This window comes from Halyomorpha halys, unplaced genomic scaffold, assembly GCF_000696795.3.
Source record: "Halyomorpha halys isolate HHAL.00 unplaced genomic scaffold, Hhal_1.1 Scaffold331.1, whole genome shotgun sequence".
Classification (NCBI taxonomy): domain Eukaryota; kingdom Metazoa; phylum Arthropoda; class Insecta; order Hemiptera; family Pentatomidae; genus Halyomorpha; species Halyomorpha halys.
The window spans coordinates 104,826-127,090 of NW_027116263.1; the positions used below are offsets into that span (position 1 = coordinate 104,826).

Genomic DNA, 22,265 nt, shown 5'->3' on the forward strand with positions numbered 1-22,265 from the left:
CCCTGAAGATGGCCGAATTGGCCGAAACGTTGGACGTGTGAATGAAATAAATGTTTTGAGACTATAATTTGGATAGTGTTTTTGAATTATTTAGTAAAACATTGCCAGTCTCAAGAAAGAAATTTAAAGATTATAAATAATAGATATTGTTTATTTGTTAAATTTGCTGCATTGTTGTAGTAGGAATTAAGTTCGTAAACAGTAGGTGAATTGCGGCTTAATGTTTAGTGCGAGGGACCAAGTCCCCACAGTCCAATGTAGTGTCACAGCCCAAATAAGTTTTTGGGGACCAATTTTTTATCAGTAAATTATTTGTTTGTGTAAATATTGATTATCCTTTAAGAAATACTTTATCCAAGAAGTTTTTGTACCATTTTAATTATTTTTTTTATAATTTGGAGGTATATCCATTTTGTTTTGTTTTTATGGTACTGTTTGAAGCTTTTTTGTTGTTAACAAATAGCCTTTAAATAAAATATATGTGTATATATAGTTGACCATAAAAATTGATATATAAGAAGACAACTAGTTGTAACCTATTTTTGTTTCTCTTTTGACCGCAACCCTGACCATCTTCTGATATACCTTTAAATAAAAGCTTATTTATTGGTATTTTTATTTATTTATTTAATACTGGCTGGCAGTTTTGGCAAGTTCATTTTTGAACCCCCACTGCCACCACAAGGCTACAATTGAAAAAAATTAAAGCTTGAATAAATAAATCTTAGGGACTCCTTGATAATGTCCTGAGGGCATCTAATGTTTCGCATTGGATTAGTATAAAGGAAGTGAAAGCAAAGGATCAGAAGAATTTTTTCAGTTTCTTAGATGTTAAATTTTAAAATAAATTGTATGATACTATCTCTGATACAACCTTTCCATTTTTAAAATAAAGAATTACATACTATAATAATATATGCAATTTAAAAATACCTGAAGATATTTTTCATGTTCTAATAAGCTATCCGACTTTAAAAGACTATTGACATCAATCATATATCAGCCAATACAATAGAACCCATTGTTAACATTTACTGATTTTTCTATGCCAAGAAATATTTATTTTTATTTAAAAAGTGCCCTCTGCATTAGAGCATTCATAATGAACTCATTATCAATTTGTATAATAATAATCTTCATTTAGAATAATATTTTAGGCATCATTGTTTTTACCCTGTCTATGTACAGTTTAAAATGCTCATATCAGTTTTATTATTATTATTTTCATTCAAGATAATACATTTTTAAATGACAACAAAACAGAAAAAAAACTATATTTTAAAATCGTTTATTATTATTAAATATAAATATAAATAAAATATTTTTATTTATGCCTTTTCACACTGTTTTATTGTGATGACTCTAATGAGGCAGATTTGTATATATTTTTTTTGTTAGTTTAATTGTTTATAAGTTAAAAGCTTAATCACTTTTTTTACATATTTTATTTATTTGAATGAAATTTTGTAAATAGTTTACTTCTAAGTTGAGTTTTACCTAATGCTGTTTATATCGGGGCTATATCCAAAAAAAATAAGTAAATAATAAATACATCCTATAATAAGTGTTATTAGATCAGCCTCAATTTCAATTTAATCAATACTTATTGTATAAAATTATGATTAGCTCTGTTTTCAAATTTTCAATAGGGAGAGTATGCTCACTGTGGATTCCCTGAGATTGCTTATGGTCGGTTTTCAGCTAATTTGGTCGATAAAGGATATAAAGTGGCTCGTGTAGAACAAACTGAAACTCCAGATGCTATGAACGAAAGGGTTAAACATAGTAATATATCTTTAATTCTTATTATTATTATTGTTATTTTATATTATTATGTTTTTAAAGTAATATTTTATTTTAGTGTCAAGGCCTACGAAGTTTGACAAAGTTGTAAACCGTGAAATATGCCAAGTCACTACAAAAGGTACGAGGATATTCACAGTGGTAGATGGTGAGTCAAGGGAGGCTCATGGGCAATATTTACTTGCTATTAATGAAAAGGTTTCTTCAGTTTTCTTGTTGATAAAGTTATTTAAATTTGACTGAATTGAAGTTTTATATTATCATTTTTTTTTTTAATACAGGAGAATGACAGTGTCTCTTCAATTTATGGGGTATGCTTTATTGATACTTCCATTGGCACTTTTCACATCGGACAGTTCAAAGATGATCGCCACAGTTCACGATTAAGGACTATGATAGCTCTCTATCCTCCTGTTCAAGTAAGTTAATTTTTACAAACCTTCAGTGTCGTAAAAATGCTAAACACCATTTAATGAACTCTAAAATTTTTCATCTAATTTCTTATTGATTTTTAGGTACTCTATGAGAGAAATAGAATTTCTAAAAGGACCAAGCAACTTCTTGATACATCGTTAAGTGGTGCTGTTAAAGAAGCTTTAGCCCCAGAGTCTGAGTTTTGGTCTTCTACGTCTACTTTGACAAAACTCGCTGAAAGGAAGTATTTTGAGGAAAATGGCTTACCCGAAGCCTTAAAAAATTTTGTGGGGGATAGTAAGTTTTCCTTAATTTAATATTTTAGCTACCAAAAATTTTATTAAACTTAATTTACTTAAAACATTATTCTTTTCAAAATTTAGGCGATAGCTTAGGTTTAACGGCAGATGAAGAAAGTGAATTAGGGGTGAGATCCCTCGGAGCAGTAATATGGATGTTAACTCGTTGCCTTCTCGATTACCAACTCGTCTCCCTTGGACAGTTTGAAATTTATCAGCCGATAGATATTGAGTTATATTCAGATTCGAATAAAACTCAAGAAATCAGCAGTAGGCATATGGTTTGTAATTGATTTATTAAAGTATTATATTTAGTTCTCATTTTTTAAGTGTATTGGTTAATATAATAATGACAAAAAATTTAAACAATATCAGAAGATTGTTGATTGACCATAAATAATATGTAAAAGGAAGATGGTCCGGTAATATGCAGTTAGAATAATTAAAATAGTAATTAATATTGATATTGGTTAAGCAATGTTGTGTCGACAAAATTAAAAAAAAAATGAGGAATATTAGTACTTGGGGAAGAGGAGACCCGAAACGTTTGTACAAAGAAATATAGAATATTGATAATATTCTATAGTAGATTTTTTTTTTTTCGGAGAATCTATGGGCCGGTAAGGGATGAGGAAGGCTGGAGAAGAAGAACTCTATGAGCTACTCCAGGGTATATATATTATGACCTTTGTTAGGCTGGGGCGCCTTCGGTGGGCAGGACATGTTGCACAGATGAGTCCCGACGAAATGCCTAAAACAGTCATAGAAGAAGAAATCCATTGTTTGAGAAGAGTTGGATGGCGTGGTACAAGACGACGTGGTATGAGACCTGCTTGGAGTTCGAAATTGGAAGGCGGCAGCCCAAAACCGGAGGCTCATCGAGGAGGCCAGGGCCCATCGTAGGGTTATAGCGCCATAACCTACTGATAAATAGATAGATTTATTTTTCACCTTAACATTTTAGTAAAAAGTAAAAAAAAAAAAAATTTATTTTGAACTCATACTCATGAAATAGATTCATAACTCCTTACAATGTTACCTGAATCCAATGTAACTTCAACTTTTGGAAAGCTGAATTTCCACTTTTCTAAACCTTATCAACATCTTTTAAATTGTATGCCTTTATATGAGAGAAAAACAGTTTAAATTTAAGAGAAAAAAATGATGAGTTTCTGTTTGTTAAAATGAGTTTCACTTATTTGTGTCCATTACTACTCAGCTGAGACCAAACTACTGACCGTCTCATTTTTCAAATAATATAATATTTTGTTTACAGGTTGGTTTTTTTTTTAGAAAAAATTATTTATTAAATTTACAAATGTTACAAAACAAATTTCGAATCAGTATAGATTTTTGTGTTTCAAATGAGTGAATTTTAAGGAGATGGTGAAGTCTACGGTCAATAAAGAAAAAAATAGTTCTTAACTCTTTATTCATTGCTTACATTTCGACCCAAAATGTAGGTCTTCATCAGGGCTAAAAATAAAAAAGATACAATGAAAGTAGAGCCAATGTAAGAGTAAGAGTGATATAAAAAAAGATATAAATGTAGAGGTATAGTAACTATCTAAAAATAAAATAGAATAATAATGAGGATAAAGATAAAAACAATTTTTTTTTGTTTTAATTTGATTCTTTATTCTTTACCTAGCTTACTATCACTTTTAGTACATATCATTACATTTACTGCTGCCTCAATATTATTAATTTACCAGCTCATTATTGATTAATTTATTTATTATTATGTCTCCTTAATTAATTAAATCAATAGATCCTTTCCATAATATATACTCCTATATATTATCGCTGCTCTTAATTATGTTAATTAATAATTTTTGTTTTTATCTATATCCTCCTTATTTTTTAAAGTTTCTGATTGTATACCTCAAACCTTTAAGTATTTTTATGTCACTCTTTTACTTTGACTCTAATTAGTATCTTTTCATTTTTAGCCCTGATGAAGAACTACATTGTGGGTCGAAACCCCTGATAATGAATAAATATTTGAGAATTACTTTTTGGTTCTTCTTGACCGTAGCTCTGACCATCTCCTTCTTAATGTTTGTTTTAATTGGTTTCTTTGAGAATGTGATTTATTTTAAATATTTATTTATAGATACTAGACGCAGTCACATTGAGAAACCTGAATTTGATTGATAACGGCTGTGGAGGTCTCCAAGGAACATTACTCCATCAAATTGATCATTGTAGCACTCCTTTCGGTAAAAGGTATTATTTTATTTTATGTGTTTTTGAGAGTAAAAAAGTATCATAATTTAATATATGTAGAGGCCTGAATTTTTGTGCATTCTTTGTTTCCTAGATTCATATTCCACCAAACCTTGACAGGAATTTGAATCGTGGAAAGGACATTCAAATAACACTTTTTTCTTCACAGCATCACATGTTTTGTTCTTTTTGGGCCAAATTTGGATTTTTGTTGAATAAAATTTAATACTTGAAATAAATTTCTTATACTATTTGCATGTATGCAAATATTTATTCATTTTTTTCCTTATTTAATTTATAGTTCAAAATTGACAAATTTGTGGTAAAGCTATGTATTGACTAACGTACCAAGAGTCAAATTGAGCCTAAATAAAACTAACAAGTGAACAAAAGTTTTTGTTTATTCTTTATAGGTGTTAAATCTTTTGGTTATCAATGCTTATGATGTATTATAATTAAGTTACAAGCACACAAGGAGTTATAAGTTAGGAAGGAGGCGATTTGCTTTTTAAAATTTAAACACTTATGTAACTCTAGCTTCCTGTACTCTCTACATCTGCAAGAGTTTCAGATAAATCTGGAGTCAGTCCTATTCTGTTTATTGTTAGCAAATAGTAAATACATTCTTCAAAAATAAGTTTAATCGTGAGAATGGACTGACAATATTGCCACATTGGAGGTGGCAGTTTTCTTATTATGTGAGAGTGCGTGAGGGGAGTACAACCTATTCTCCAGTGGGTTAGAGCAACTTCCTGCGTTGACCATGATTTTACTACTCTTTTTTTATCCCACTTGGCCTTCCATCTTTCCAATATTTGTAATTTAAGAGATCTACTGAGTTCTGATGGGGTAAGAATGGCAGTGTGTCGGCTACTGAGTGTGAGTTTCTCCCTAGCAGCTTTGTCTGTGGCTTGTTACTAACAATGCCAATGTGGCTTTTGGGGTCCATATGAAATTTATGGACTTACCTTGTTCTGGTAGTTAATTCCAGAGTAACCGAAAGTGATCATTGTTCTTGGAATGGTATTAACCAGTGGTTTTGGGTTACAATGAAAAAGTCTCTGAAATAAGCTTGTTTTCTTTGCTAACCATATATAATTTTTGTCAAGATATTTCACAATGAGACTTCTATTGCTTTTTAGAACACCCCTGGTTTTCCAATTTTAACTATTTTTTATTTGCATATCGGATATGGAGGTTTTTAATTTATTCAAGAGTTTGGACAATCCTCAATATTAGTCGACCCAGAACAAAGGCCAAATTTTTATTCTATTGAAGAGCAGAGATGGGATAGTTGAAACTACTAGCTAAAATTGCCATGGATACGACCTATATTCATGAATGAACCATTGATAAATAAATATCGTATCCATGACGATTTTAGCTATTAGTTTTAACTATAGCTAATTTTTGCCATAAAGTGCTGAAGAGATAATTACCAAAAAAACTTTGACCTATATTTGGGTAAATATGATATTTCATATTCTTGTTGGCATTAATTTCTTTTTTATCAAATTTCAGGTTGCTTCGATACTGGCTCTGCAACCCGCTTACAAATATTAACAGTATAAAAGCTCGCCAAATAGCATTAAATGTTCTTTTGGACAATATGAGTATTCTTAGCGATGCTAGCTCAATGCTTTCCAAAGTTCCAGACTTGGAAAAACTTTTATCGAGGTAAGAAAACATGGATGTGATCCATTAATACTGTTCTTTATCATGTAGATTTTATTTTATAGTGGCAGAAACTTAATTTTTATATGATTTATATTGGTTTTAGTTCTTAAAAATATCATCGCATCATTGTAGAGACATCTTGTCTCAACCATCATTTTGTAAAATACCTTTATAATTTTTTTTAACTTCGAATTTGATATGCTTCTAGAACAGTAGTTCCCAATTCATGGAAGTCCAAATATTCCTATGTTATACATTTGTTATGTTATACAGTGTTGTATTAAGTCCAATGATCCGGGAAGAGGATCTCACCGATCTGTCACCTTTTGAGTAATTTGCTTTCTTTAAATTTAAATGACAACATTCAAATCATGTTAAAATGGATTCAAACATGCTATTTAATTACAAAATGCATCCAAATGCAAATTAATATGTATAATAATTCAATTTAATATGGAAATTATCTGTAAATTGTAAATAATTTTTACTTAACTGATTTAATATGAAATTATAATCTGCACTACCACAACTCGTGAAGAGTCAGGGGTGTATTATTTTGTAAGGGTGTAGTTTCTTGAACAAAAGTTGTGCAAGGGATTGGTTTATTCAATCGTGGTCAACCCACTAGGTTCTTTTCAATTAAGTGTACCCAGTAGCTGGGTAGGCTCTAGGATCCTACATCCTGAACACACAAGGTTGACTGAGGTACAGAAACAGAATAAATAAATATCTACTATAGTCGAATTCAAACCTGGGCCCAGAAATTAGGACAGCGCTATTTGCTCACTGAACTATCCCTATCCCATTCCTCTAAAAATTACAATACTAATCTTATATCTTTTAGGATGGAAGATTGCTTATTGACCGTGTGTGTCAATAAATGGAATATGGTCCGGGTGCGGTCAAATTAAACTCAAATAGTAATATTATGTACTATTTTTATTTGAGCCAATGTTTCGCCCCATGTTGCAGGGCTTCGTCAGTGTTGTTTTGACGGAAGTCAAAGTCAGAGTGAAGTTAAATCAACAACAGCCCTGCAACGTGGGGCGAAACGTTGGCTCAAATAAAAATAGTACATAATATTACTATTTGAGTTTAATTGGATCACACCCGGACCCTTGTCACTGCCTGGTTTGTATTAACTGTTTCATCTATTTGAAAGGTAATTTAACTAATCAAAAAACAAAAATTATTGAAATTGAACCATTATTTCTAAATATACAGCATATTGGACTTTTAAAAGTATATGACTTCATTTTTAATGATAATTGGACAGGTTTTCACAGAAAGCAGGTTAAGTTTCTATCAGTTTTTGAAATCGCACCAAAACAAAACATTTGAAACGTTCTAAGTGCCCAGTTTCCTCATTCTAGACAATTAAATTTCCAAAAATAATCTCATTAGGCCAAAATTTGCGAAAAATAACAAACAACAATTTTCATATTGGTTGTTGTGGTTTTGTAAAAGTAGTGAATGGACTCACCCAATATTTATTATTTGTTATTTATTGATTTAATAAAATAAAGAATTAATCATTGTGTGTTTTTTAATGAATAGAAATTCTACTTTGGAAATAGTAATCCAATTTAATTAATTTAGAAGGTATGTATTTCTATTTCAGAATTTATGCACAAAGCTCCAAAGGATTAGAAGGAAGCCATCCAGATAACAGAGCAGTGATGTTTGAAGAAAAAATCTATTCAAAGAGGAAAATTGCTGAATTTATTTCAGTATTGAATGGTTTTCAAACTTTACAAGATGTCATCAAACTAATTCAAGGTTTATATTCATTATTTAGTTTTTTGTTGAATCATTGTTAGGTAGGATTACTTTGTCGAAAATATATTTTCACTTTCAAATATTTTTAATTTATGGAACAGTCCACTTTGGTTCTGAACACTTCATATTACGTATTCATCATCTTTTTTTATCATACCACTGCTTTACTTGAATAGTGGTACATCTGACAAAAAAAAAAGTTTTGATTTTATTTATAATTGGATGTATTCCAAAGACAATATCGTAGGCTGCGATTACTTTCTTTACTAAGATTGTCCTACAGGCTTTCCTGAAGCTATTAGTTGTTAAAAATAAACTCCAGTCTACAGAACATATACAAATAAAAACAAAACTTCTTTTGTTACTATTCAAGCAAAGTAGTAGTATATATCGTATATATTTATGTAATTTTTTTTTTCTATACCTTCTAGAATCCAGCAACATTGCTAGCGAGTCTGAAATTCTTAGTGATTGTACAAATTTTCCTTCTTCTGACCCATCTGGGAGTTTTCCGGATCTGACAGAACATTTGAATTTCTTTAAGGTATAAAATATTCAAGCTTACTATTTTTAATAAACCATTTAATTTTTTCTTATTAGGTTTTTTTTGTTCTCACTTTTCATTTATATCCGCACCTGTCAAATACAGAATTGACAATCAGCAGATTGCCTGACTGTTACATTGATTAAATAAATTAAGAAATGAGGAACACGGTACGTCATCTCTGGTTTTTCTTTCTCATGTTAGCAAATCCCTCATCCTCCTCTGACTATTTGTCCTATAAGTGTGTTTTAGTGTCCCAGTAATTTTTCATGAAAACGTTTGTAGTAAGTTCATTGGTATTCAGTGACTGCTGGAATTTTTAAGTCAGCTTTGGTGATGTCATAGTGATTTAGATTTAAAGATTGTAATCGTTTAATGTGAGTCTGCTTAGCTATTCCATAAATTTGTAATGTATAATGTCTAAACAGGTTGAAGTAAGTAAGTGCTTAATTTTTATCTTCTAATGCAGCAAACATAAAAAATTGACTGAGCCTAGATTGATATCTCTACTATTACATTATAACATTTACTTAACTTAAACAATTTGTTTTGAATTTTTTCTATTTTGAGATTAATCTCTCGTAATTTTATCCATTCTAGAATGCTTTCGATCATGAAGAAGCTGAAAAGGAAGGTCGTATAGTCCCTAGTGAGGGGGTCGATCCCGAATATGACAGCGCCCTGGAAATGTTAGCAGAAGTTGAGAAGGACGGGAAAGCTTACTTGAGGACACAGTGTGAACATTTTGGTTGTAAAGTAAGTGGTTTTATATATATATATATCTTACGATTAAACTGGAAGGATTAATCAAAATAAAAAGGGGTTCGTAACACAGAGTAACAACACAAGAGTATCCCAATAACTAACCTTTAGTAATTGAACCATATGGTATCTATAGACTCATGGTTTATTAAACTTAAAGATAACTAATCCTATTAGTAGCGTTCTTATTGTTATTCAGCTAACTCCCTCCCTCCAGTTCCTTCCTATGGAGGAACTCTAAAAGAAAATAAATAAATGTGAAGTAAAAGTGAAATGAACCTGGCACTCTGTCCTACATAAGAAATAAAAATTCACTGGATGTACAGGAAAAGAGAAAAGAAAAGAACAAAAAAAAATTAGCCACACTGAACTTAGCCTATAACTTAACCCAACAATTGAACTTGACCTATGACTTAACCTAACAATTAAATTTAGAGAGAACAGAAGAGGAAAAGAAAAAACTTCCTAGCTGTGAGATGGTCCAGGCTGAGCGCTGCCGTCCAGCTCGGTTTGAGGCATTATGTGAGGTACTCGAAGCTCCTCAAGGTGTACGGTACGTGACCGAAATGGGTAACTTACATCCCTGATGGTGAATAAATTATTCTCCCGAATAATGATAACCTTATACGGACCCTCGTACCGCGCAGCTGTTTTATTACGAGCTGTTCGTAGTCGCCTGTACACTATAGTTCCCAACACTAGTGGTCCCTTCTTATATATTATGGGTCTATTATTCGCTTTATCAACCCGGGTTTGTTTTTCGCAGATTAATTTTTCTCTCACTTTCGCCCATGTTTCTTGGGGCCCTACCCTCGCTAAGTATAGTCTGGTTCGTAGATCGTTGTTGTTAACCGTAATGAGGTCCCCTCAATCCCTTCGTCGATTTCCAAAAACGATTTTGACAGGCATTAGTCCCGTTGCTGCGTGAATTGTATTTTTAAGTTTTTGATTTGGTTACCACCCTTGATAAAGTGCTCGAGGTCACCAACTACCCCCGTGAAGGGTTCTAATTGGCTAATACCTCATGGATAAATGCCGAGCTCTGTGTCCTGATCTTAAACAACTCAATCTGTTGCTTTTGATAGTTGGGCCTCCAGCTTCTGTTGCTCAACGGTCGATTGAGCCAACTGATATTCCAATTTCTTTAACTCTTCAGGTGGGTCCACCATGGTAGATACTGTACGTCCTCTAGCCGCCGGTTTGAGTAAATTTGCCGAATCTGTGTTCCGGGGTTACCGATATTATTATGCACATAACAGAAATTCGGAATTTACTGTCCCAGGTTTTTGGCACCACTTACGATTAAACTGGAAGGATTAAACAAAATAAAAAGGGGTTCGTAACACACTGAGTAACAACACAAGAGTATCTCAATAACTAACCTTTATTAATTGAATCATATGGTATCTATAGACACCTGGTTTATTAAACTTAAAGATAGCTAATCCTATTAGTAGCGTTCTTATTGTTATACTGCTAACTTATATATATAAATTTCTTTATTACCAGATCAGCTCTGGTTTTCATAACAGTTTGTAAGTTATTTTGTAACAGTTGATAGTGGGGAGTATAGTCTCATGTAAGAATGCACCCCTAATTATTTGCAATGTTATAGCCTTGAAATATTATAATAAAAATAGAAAAGAAAAATTAAAATAAAATAAAATAATAATCCAGAGAAAAACAACAAACCAAAAAAAATTTAAATGTTGTCATCTCTGCTACTTAGTTATCTCTTAAATAGCAGAGATGGAGAGAGGTTAGCTATTGTTGAGACTAACAGCTAAAGTTGTCATGGATACAATATTTATCTTAGTTATCTCTTAAATAGCAGAGATGGAGAGAGGTTAGCTATTGTTGAGACTAACAGCTAAAGTTGTCATGGATACAATATTTATCTTAGTTATCTCTTAAATAGCAGAGATGGAGAGAGGTTAGCTATTGTTGAGACTAACAGCTAAAGTTGTCATGGATACGACGGACCCTTGTTCATCATGAATAAGCCATTGATAAATTAATATTGTATCCGTGACAGTTCCAGCTGTTAGATTCAACTATAGTTAATTTTTGTCCAACTCTGCTAAGTAGCGTCTCTCTAAGTAAGTTGTGATTGTTGCCATCTCTTACTAACAAGGGATCACCGATTTCAATGAAATGTTTTTTGGTGATACTAGTTCTAAAAATATTGACAGGTATCCTAGGATTCTTGCTGGTATACTAAAAAAAATTTGTTTAGGAAAAATCAAGTCAGATCCAATTTTAGTGTCTTTTGAAACCCTTAGTACAAATTTTTATATTAATCAAAAATTAGAAATTATTGGACTTGATTTTTAGAAGATATATTTTTTCTGCCGACGTCCCACATTAAAAAATAAATTCATAACTCTTTACAATTTTATCCAAATCCAATGTAATATAACGTTTAGAAAGCTGAATTTCTATTCTTGCAACCCATGTTAATATCTTTTAGATTTTATATCTTTATAAGGGAGAAAAAGCAGTTTCAAATCAAGAAAAAATTCTCAAATTTTTTACTGTATTTCAACGATTCTAATTTAATTCTTTTAGCATAATGCTGATGAGCTATCATTTCTTCTAATAGCATTCTTTTAGGTAACGTTCACTGGTGCCGATAAGAAAAGATTCCAGTTGGAGGTTCCAGAAGGAGCTGCTAGGAAAGCTAATGATGGATATGAGCTACAAGGGCAACGCAAAGGTTTCAAAAAGTACTGGACGGCTGAGACCAAAGTAATCAGACAATCATTTCTATTAAATATTTAGTTATGGATGAGCAAATGAATCTATAACTACTGTGAAGAAGTTGATAACACATTAACTCAACTTTTCAACTTCTTCATGGTAGGTATGGCATTATAGTTATTTTCTATTCATTTATTAGTTGATTTTAGGTGAAGAGGTAGGTGTGTGGATTAAGTTTAGATGGACTGATAGTCCTTCACCACTATTTTATTATTGTTTTACTACATTTCAGACTAACGTCAGAAAAGAATGTTATACTGGAAGTGACGTGTAATAATAAACGGAAGATGGTCGGGTGCCGTCAATGAAAAATCTCAAATTGTAATGAAACTATTTAATGTGAACCAACGTTTCGTTCCACGTTGCAGGGCTTCATCAGTACTAAACAAAGATATTAACACTAAAATGAGGCAAGCAAATGATAACAAAAACAAAATTTAACTAAAGTGTGACTAATAATGATTTAAAATATGTGGAAATTTATATAAAAATGAAAAATGTAAATTAAAGGAAATAAAAAAAGATGTACAATGAAACGAAAAATTAAATAAGAATTATAAAAAGGTTTTAGGCAATGATTACGGAAATAATAGCAAAAGAAAAAGGAAATGAAAATTCAGTACACACTAAAAGATGGAAAAAGAGAATAAGAGTAAAATCAAGAATAAAGAAAAATAATGAATGAGATAGAACACCTACCTTTCAGATTTCAGGTAAGCACAAAACTGAAAGGTTGTCAGGTTGGAGAAGTGATGAGGATTGGCGGTTTTATAATACATTACATTTGAAAATAATGTGAAAGTAAAGATAATATTAAAAAAATTAAAGAAAATATTAAAAATAGGCAAATATCAAATGATAATACACATAATAAGGTGGAGAAAGTATTAAAAAAAAAAAAAAAAGTATATTTGGTATATACAAAAAAAATATATATACAAAAAAAAAAAGAAATAAAATTAAAAGAATAGATATAATAAATATATGGTGAAGATAAGAAAGTATACAAAATTGAATAGAGCTACAAAAGTGTGTACATTATATAATATTAAGTACTGATAAAATATATAAATATAAAAGAAATAGGAACGCTATTAAATATAAGGTCTTAAGGTATGTCGGTAGGTCAAGGAGATACAGCCTTTATAAACTTAATGATTGATAGATTTCTGTTATAAAGTGATAGGATTCCAAAAAGAATGATAATTTTAAGGAAAGAATGTTAATGTGTGGAAAAGGGAGGTTCTTCGAATGGTATATGGACCAGAAAGAGAATCAGGACAATGGCGATACAAGAAAAATCGGAAGTTAATGGAGACTCAGCCTGATACTGTGGTGTGTATCAAGATAGATATCAGAGGATAGCCTACCAAGAAGGCTGTTGTAGCAATGGCCAGAAGGAAGAAGACCATGACTAAGGTGGGTGGGATGATTGACTCAGGCCTGCATCGGTTAGGGATGAGGAAATTGAGAAGGCAGGTGATCGAGAGAAACAAATGTTCGAAGATAGTCTCAGAAGCCTAAGTGAAATAAAATTGTAGCATATAACTCCATATCCGCACAATCATTCAGTTATTTAGCAATATAATAATTTAATTAAAAAATTGTTAAAGTGGTTCAATCTTACTAATTTTCAAGAAAATATTTTTTTTTTGCATACATTTGTAAGTTACAATGACAATAAAATACGCTGATTTTTTTTAGATTTTTATAGAATTATCTTTGAAAAAAAATTCAAGTTATATTGCTGAATTTATTAAAGATATCATGTCTATGTTAAATGCAAATTAATTAATTTCAATTTATTAAATGCGATCCAACAAAATACAGTGAATGGGTGTCATTTTTCATTTATCTGTTTTTATTTGATAATTTTGTTTGATTTTCTCACAGGAGTTGTTAGAAAGGCAATTCGCTGCTGAAGAACAAAAAAATAATGCTCTTTTAAACTTACGAAAAAGGATATTTTCTCGTTTTAGTGACAAGTAATTATTATCATTACTTATTTATTTGACAGGTATTTTATTTTATTTATTTTTTTAAAATGTATTTCTTTATTTTTTAGGATTGATGACTGGACCAAAGCGTTGAATTGTATAGCCGTGTTCGATGTTCTTTTGTCACTTGCCAAGTATTGCCGCAGTGTTGAAAGCGACATTTGCACTCCACAATTCTATGAATCAAGCAGATGGAGCAAAGTAATTATATATAGTTACATTTGAGAATTTTAGTTAGCATTCTCCTATTAAAACGAAATTCAAATTTCAGTCCAAATAATAGATTTTCAATTGATATTTTCTTGCTTGGAAAAAAAGTAAATCATTAAAAATTGTAGTACTCTTTCTGTACTTCTCTTCTGAGAAATATAGTCGACTGGCTCAGTGTTGTAGTAATCTTGAACAATATCTTGATATTGCAAGAAGAAAGAATATTGTAGCTGATTGTTTAATTACAACTTTGAAAATTACAAAGAAAACGTCAAAAATGGTAAGGGATTGGTTATAAAAAAAAAATCCTTTTCTACCTAAGTACTTCTTAAATGTTTAATTTAATTTTTTTTTTTTTGCATCAATAACTTCTGGTTTATCTAATCGCATAATCTTTAAAAACTGCCTTAACTTTTTATTATTCTTCAGCTTCTAGTTTTGTACTAGTACGGCTAAAAGCTGGAATTGAATGTGATGTGAATTATAGTATAATGGTGCGGTTTGCAGACTGTAGAGGTCCAGTCCATTAGTAGTCTCAAGACCATCTTCTTTTCAGACACCTAGGAGGATTATGAGGAATTGAAAAAGAATGAAGGTTAGAAATAAATGAGTTTCGATGGTTAGGAAATTCATCATGGAAGGATTGATATCTAGTTTCTAACTGGCTACATTTGGAACATAAAGTTCACTATGGATGATTTTATTTGTGATAAAGTAAGGAGCATTGAGGATTTTATGAAGTATTTTGGATCGGGTATAAAAAGAATTTGATGGTTTTATTGGAGCCCCAAAGCTCAACTCCATAAGTTCGAATAGGTCTGATCATAATCATGTGAATGAGTATTTTGTAATGGATTGTAAATTTAAACCATTTTTAAGTAAGTGTTATAATAGTTGGGATCAACATGAAATTTCCTGACTTTTCAGTCTTGTATGAAGATTCCACATTAGTCGTTTGTCCACATGTAGTCTTTTAGGTAGTATATATGTCCGTAAGGAATAAGTGGAATATTATTAAGGGATGGTGTTGGGCAGGAAATCATAGGTGTATGGTAAAGAGTTAAGGTGATTTGGTGGAATTTATTTTAATCTTCCAGGTTTATTACCGTTCCTTAAGGCGTATGAAATGAAATTTGAGAGTTTATGATACCAGTGATTGATTAGGTTATTATTATTCACTGCACAAATGTGTTATTGGCGTAATTGGTGAGGATAGTGTTAGAATGGGTTGGGATGTCAGCGATATAGACTTTTTAAAAGATGAAACCAAGGATACTACCATGAGGTACACTAGCAATAAATTAGATGAGTTGTATTTTGCCTCTTTCTATCTTATTGTGTATTCTGATTTATGAATATATATCATTAAGTTATAACCATGTTAACAGAAATATTGAACTGTTCTATTTTTTCTATTTCAGCCATACGTGAACATTAAAAATGGCAAATTCCCCTGCGGATCTGGCGATTTCATACCCAACGATACGGAGATAGGGGGTGAAGGGCCAAGTATCCTGCTGCTGACAGGCCCTAACATGGGAGGCAAGTCCACCCTGATGAGGCAGCTCGGCTTACTCACTATTCTCGCCCAAATGGTAAGTGTTTTAATATAACAAGTGGATATTTAGTTAATAAGAAGAATTGTATTGTTATATGGACCATTCTCCCAGAAAGTGTCAATTCGTTGACTAGTATTTTATGCAGTGTGTACATCACACAACTTTCACGTACTATGTAAATTCATATTTTAGGGTTTCTCGAGGTGAAAATAACAAAAATCAACTGTGTTCTTGCCAAGAAAAAACAGTTTAACAAATATAATGAAGTCTTGTACATATGAATGTTGTCGGAAGAGATCAGGTGGTTTAGGCTTTTCTCGATTTGAACTGCTTTCTATTATTCCTGCAGTTAAAAAAAAAATGTAATCTGTACCACTACAACCTATGAAGGGTTGGGAGTGAATTACTTTGTAAGGAAATACTGTTCTAGACTAATGGTTATGCATGGAGGGGATTTGGTCAGTTGCTCAGCCACCAGAGTTTCTCAATCAAGAGTACCCACTTCATGAGCCTTGTTGGACCCCGGAGGCCTCCCCAACCCACAGAGCTGACTCATTCATATATTTTCTGGGAATTTCTCCATACTCGATGTATGTTCGTTAGGTTTACCATTTTATAAATAAGATTATAATCTTTCACCACAGTGTGAGATTAACCAAAATTTGCAGTGGGGTTTGACTCTTTCTGGAAGGATGGTCTTTATATCAATTATTTTGTTAGGTATTTCATATTTAATATAGTTTCCTTCTTACATAGGGTAGCATGGTCCCTGCATCAGCCATGGAACTCTCTGTCGTCGACAGGATTTTTACAAGGATCGGAGCACAAGATGATATCATGGCAGGTGATTCGACATTTTATCTGGAACTTTGTGAAACATCTGCTGTACTGTCTCATGCTTCAAGGCATTCACTGGTTCTAATCGATGAATTAGGTAAAGCTTCTGCTTCAATTTTGAACAATTCATTCTTTAATATTTTTAAGTTATTCTATAATGATAACAATATTCTTTATTTATTCTGGGACTAGTCAGTCCCTTCAGAATAGTATTATAGGAAATAAAAATTGGGCTTTGTTGCCATGGATCAGAAAGAAAGATATCAAAACTCAGCTATTAAAAAAAAATGAACTAATATTAAATCAAAATGCAACATTTAATAATAATAAATTAAACAATAATAATGAAATAATATTAAATAAAAATGTAATATCTAATAATAAATCGAACAATAAAAATGAAATATTAAATCAAAATGTAATATCTAATGATAATAAATCGAACAAAAAAAAGAAAAAAGATGAATGGAAAAAAGAGCAAATAATGTCAATGTACATATTTACAAATTCTAAATGAATACTAAAATCATCCATTTACAATAGAATAATAAATAATATAATAACAATAACAATAGAATAAATTAATGGTTCTGATGAATGTATAACAAAAAAATTTCTATCAATTTACAAATTTTGGTTGAAAGTACATTGAATTTCAATTATTTTAGATCCAGAAGGATAGAAAGTGAAGGAAGCAGAAGAATTTGAAGGTGGGGAGGGTACTGGAGCGATGAATGAAAGTAGGGCTGGAATATGATTTAGAGGATCTGATAGTGAAAGATCCATCAAAAGTTACTGTTTGGTGGGCTTTTAGTCATTTATAGCCGAGGGAGATGAGGTGTCACCTTAAAAAATTCATAATTTGAGTGGTGGTTAGAATAGGTTGGTGACATTTAGATAAGTTTTATTGTACTTAAGGTTTTTATTGAATAAAATGAACTCACAGAGAATAGAAAAGTCAATACAAAAAGAATATACTATGTAAAGAAGAAGCAAAAAAACAAATTGGGATAAATTGACTGGTTGTATAAGGAAATATTAAATTTAATTAATCTGAAATATATAGTGAGTGCTTCCAGGTATTTTGATATATAAATTATAATAATAATAAATAATTAAAGAGCAAATCAGAACCATTCAGCTCTTTTTTTTTTTTTTTTTTAAAGACTGAACGGATGTGGAACAGACAGAGTGGTGTGGAGATGGTTATGAAAGGTCATATCTTGTGTATTCGATGTAAACCTTGACCAAGAATATCGTTTTAGGTCGAGGAACTTCAACTTATGATGGAACAGCCATCGCTGCAGCTGTACTGAAAGAACTCTGTAGAATGCAAAGCAGAGTTATATTTTCTACCCATTATCACACCCTCGTCGACAGCTTTAAGGACGATGCTAACATTGGGTTGGTTCATATGGTAAGTGTCTTAATTAATTTATCCATAACATTTCTAAAAATAGTGTCCTATCGAGAGGAAGAATAAGCTCTATTGACCAACACAACTGTATATCAATCATGAGGAGACAAATTTCTTCAAAATCCATAGGTTTCTTCTAAATAAACAAACTATTGATTTTTTTTTATATTTCAAGAAAAATGTTTCTTTTTTGAAAAACTATTATTACTCTATTAGGGTTCCCACTTTAGCAAATTTACACTACTTTAAAAAAATGTGCTACTAAGTTTTTCTTGTTTGGAACATTAATGTAAACTTAAGGATTTTCTTGATTAAAATGAAATACCAGGAGCGTGCATCTTAACTAATTCAATAACTACTTTTTAAGAATATTTATTATACCTGTTGTATGTATAGTCCAAGTAAAAATTGACTTTATATAAGGGGTATTCATGATCTATGTTAAAGCGTGTTAAATGGAAAAACTCGTGCTAAATCGAAAAAAATTGCCTTCTTTTGCCGTGGTAAAACGAAATAACATTTAACATGGCTGAGAGTCTGTTACTTGGTCAGTTAAATCGAGAATGACGTCACACAATAGACCAGTTGAGATCGCCGCCATATTAGTTGTTGTGACTTTCAATACAGTTGTCAATTAGCTCATCTTCATTCTCTTCTTCACAAGTTTGAAGATCAATAAGACACTCATAAGCTAAACTTTCACACAAATTCCACTTTTCACTCACTCTAGGCATGTTTTAATTAATTACTTAAATCAAAACTGAAGTAAACAATAACATGAGGGTCTGGAAGGAAGGTTATAAACATAAAGGCTTATACAACAAGTTGCTGAGAAAATCCGCTAGGGACTCTTATGCATTTAACGTTTAACATGACTTCAAATAGGGCTGCTCACAATGCTATAGTTATAACATTTAACATGGTAAAACATATAACATTTAACAAAACATCATGAATACCCCTATTATAACAGAAAATAGCAGGCATAAAATTGGACAAATATTTTCAAAATATAGCAAGTTTATTGGTCGATAAAATTAGATTGCGACCGATCTGTGATGGCAGGCGTGGCAGGTCACATTTCCAGTCTTACTTTTGGTCCAAACTATCAAAAATTTCCTCTTCATTGGGCACATTATTTAGTCTTTGTGACCTTTGAACCTGACCGTGGCAGATAATTATTTGTTTGGTTAAATCAGCTGAGGAACGACTCAGGGATCGGGAGATCCTCCCAGAGCACATTCAGTCTTCTTCAATGGCCCACAAGGCTTATGAATTATACATAACGATTAGTTTTGTAATTTAATTTATTTATTAATTAATTGTCAGAGATTGGTTTATATTAGTAATAACTGCGACTACAAATGATCCACTTCACTCTCAACAAGTTTATTTTATTTCTCAAATGTTTCGGCCTTTATTAATTGTGGCAAGTCAATAGGTAAGGTTTTCTCCTTAGTAATGACCTAAGGGACGAAATATTAAAGAATTAAAATATACTTGTTGAGAATAAAGTGAATTATTTGTAGTTTTATTTGCAGATAATGATGATAGTATAGTATGTTGATGATAGTATAGTATAGTATATGATAGTATAGTATACGATAGTATTAAATCAGTTAGGAAACAGATATCTTGCCTCTGCTCTTTTGTTATTGAGCTTATATATGTTTTGTTTTTTTCTAGGCATGCATGGCAGAAAACGAAGATGAAGAAGGTTCAGAAGAGAACGTGACATTTCTCTACAAGGTTGCCACAGGCGGTTGTCCAAAATCCTACGGATTCAATGCTGCTCGTCTGGCTGGTGTACCGAGGCATATTACTCTAAATGGTGCAAAAAGAGCCCATGAACTAGAGGAAGAGGTAATCAGAAGAAAAATGTTTAGAGCACTCTTTACCTCCGATACACCTGCTGATGTCATCAGACAGTTGAAATGATAACGTTGAGTGTTCACTATTTTGAAAGTATTATTCAAAAAGACCGCTAGTTACCTCTCATGTATTAATGTTCGTCTCTTTCAAGATATAACTTATATTAAGTTTGTAATATTTTAAATACGGTCTGCCATTGCAAACCTAATAGTACTGTACTAGGTTCACAGAATTGCATACCATATTTTTTTTGTGTAATTATCTTAGTTATGTTGTTGATCCTATTATTATTCTGTAACTGTTTTGTTTATTGGTTAAGATATTATTGTAATAGATTATGATTGGACAATCTATAAGTTTTTAAATAATTTATACTTTTGTATTTCAAACTGCATTTAGTTTATAGTTCAGCTTTCTCCTTTTATGTAACCATAAGCAATTTTAAATGCGATTTGATGTTGCTTATTGTGAAAAACATCACTTTTATTTTTAACTAATATATGATTGAATGTGATATACAGGCCTTTGACTTTCATGCTTGTTCCTGCTCCTGTATAGAATTTAAATCTTCCTAATGAATGATGTAACATTGTTTATTGTCCCCAAATGAAATATATTTAAATAGAAAATTTTATGAAAGTCAGAGATTGCCTGGAGAAGATTATTTAGCTCTCTTGCCTTAAAAAAGATAGGCTTCTCGCTATTAAATATGAACATGTCTATACTTCGGTTATTAAACTCAGGTTCACAGCAATGTTGAATTAAATGTAGGTTGTATATATATTGTTATGTTTACAGTCTAATGTAATATGTTGAAGAGGAGTGGCTGTAAACAAAAAAAAAGTATTTAGGTTGTATTTTTATTAGTTTTCCTTCTGAATCTTATCTTGATTGTATTTGATCAACCCAAGACCTCTAGGCAACTCCATTTTTAAAAGACGTTTTCAATAACTACTTCTAATTTTACTAGTATTGCACACCTTTCAGTGCTAATTTGTCCATATGAAATTAAAAGAAGTTACATCTGTGAATGGTGTATTTTCTAATACAGGAATTCCATTTAGACAAAAAAAAAATATCTTGACAGATTTTTTTTTATAATCCAAGTTATCACCTTGTTTATGATGTATAGTCAAGATTTAAACCTAGTGAAACTCCTTAGTTGTAGATCATCTGTGGTCATTTATTTGAATTAATAATCAAAGACCTTAATGTGTGATCAATTTTATTTTATAAAAAAAAAAAATTGTTAATTTTAAAGGCAAAATTATTTCACCATTTTAAAACAAACTTTTGGTTAAAACACCTTCAGGAACAAATTTAAATTAGATTGTAGTTGGTGGTCTCAAACTTCCAAAATAGAAGAGGTTATAAAAGGTTTATCAAGATGGCTATGAACTTAAAATATTTATTACCTAAAATTTATCTTGATAAGTGTACTATAATATTTAATTTACATTGGTGAAATAATTTTGCCATTAAAATTAACAAATATACTATCACCTAGAACAAATTTCATATATAATTTTTTTTTCCTTAATTGGTGATAAATTTTTCTTCTTGAAGACATTTTTCTGATGGAGCTGAGATACCAAGTCCATTTAGTACTTTACAACCACTCCTCATATTTCATGAATATATATTTGTCATTATAGTTTTGTTATTTTTTAATTTTTGTGTTACAGTTCCTAATTGTTAGTTATTAATAAACTTAGAATATGTTTATTATTTTATTCTTTCCTTAATTCATTGAAGACTAATTTAACCAGTAACTGATGAAATATGTTTCATTACATTTACTTACCTATATATGGAATATATAGGAAGGAAAAGCGGGGCTGTAGTTAGCGGTTGGCAGATGTGCTTTCCTCAAAGGCGCAGGTACAAGGAGGATGCAAAATTAATCATGAAAAATCCTACTTTTTTTAGACGGGTAAAATTTATCAAACAATCAAAATTCCAGGTTAATGGAAGAAGTATTTCAGGTTATTAACAATCAGTGCACATGAACTATCTGTAATATGGGACGGTTTACAGCAGGGTTGTCCAACTTAAGCGTGCGGGAGCTTATTAGAAAAAAATTACTTCGAAAGCCTTCCTTTTGAA

At 31.2% G+C, this 22,265-nt stretch overlaps 1 protein-coding gene across 1 annotated transcript in view; it reads left to right on the forward strand.

Annotated features, from left to right (window-relative positions):
- The window catches only part of Msh6 (DNA mismatch repair protein Msh6), a 27,469-nt gene extending 5,600 nt beyond the window's left edge, over positions 1-21,869 (forward strand). The window contains exons 7-23 of the mRNA XM_014421668.2: positions 1,650-1,785; positions 1,862-2,001; positions 2,085-2,222; positions 2,319-2,514; positions 2,601-2,797; positions 4,633-4,745; positions 6,267-6,422; positions 8,044-8,201; positions 8,633-8,745; positions 9,346-9,501; positions 12,121-12,255; positions 14,161-14,252; positions 14,333-14,465; positions 15,896-16,069; positions 16,790-16,967; positions 18,136-18,287; positions 19,974-21,869. Of these exons, the coding sequence (XP_014277154.1) occupies positions 1,650-1,785; positions 1,862-2,001; positions 2,085-2,222; positions 2,319-2,514; positions 2,601-2,797; positions 4,633-4,745; positions 6,267-6,422; positions 8,044-8,201; positions 8,633-8,745; positions 9,346-9,501; positions 12,121-12,255; positions 14,161-14,252; positions 14,333-14,465; positions 15,896-16,069; positions 16,790-16,967; positions 18,136-18,287; positions 19,974-20,225 (2,619 nt within the window). The 3' untranslated portion in view covers positions 20,226-21,869. The remainder of the gene's footprint in view (positions 1-1,649; positions 1,786-1,861; positions 2,002-2,084; positions 2,223-2,318; positions 2,515-2,600; positions 2,798-4,632; positions 4,746-6,266; positions 6,423-8,043; positions 8,202-8,632; positions 8,746-9,345; positions 9,502-12,120; positions 12,256-14,160; positions 14,253-14,332; positions 14,466-15,895; positions 16,070-16,789; positions 16,968-18,135; positions 18,288-19,973) is intronic.
- The last annotated feature ends 396 nt before the right edge of the window (positions 21,870-22,265 follow it).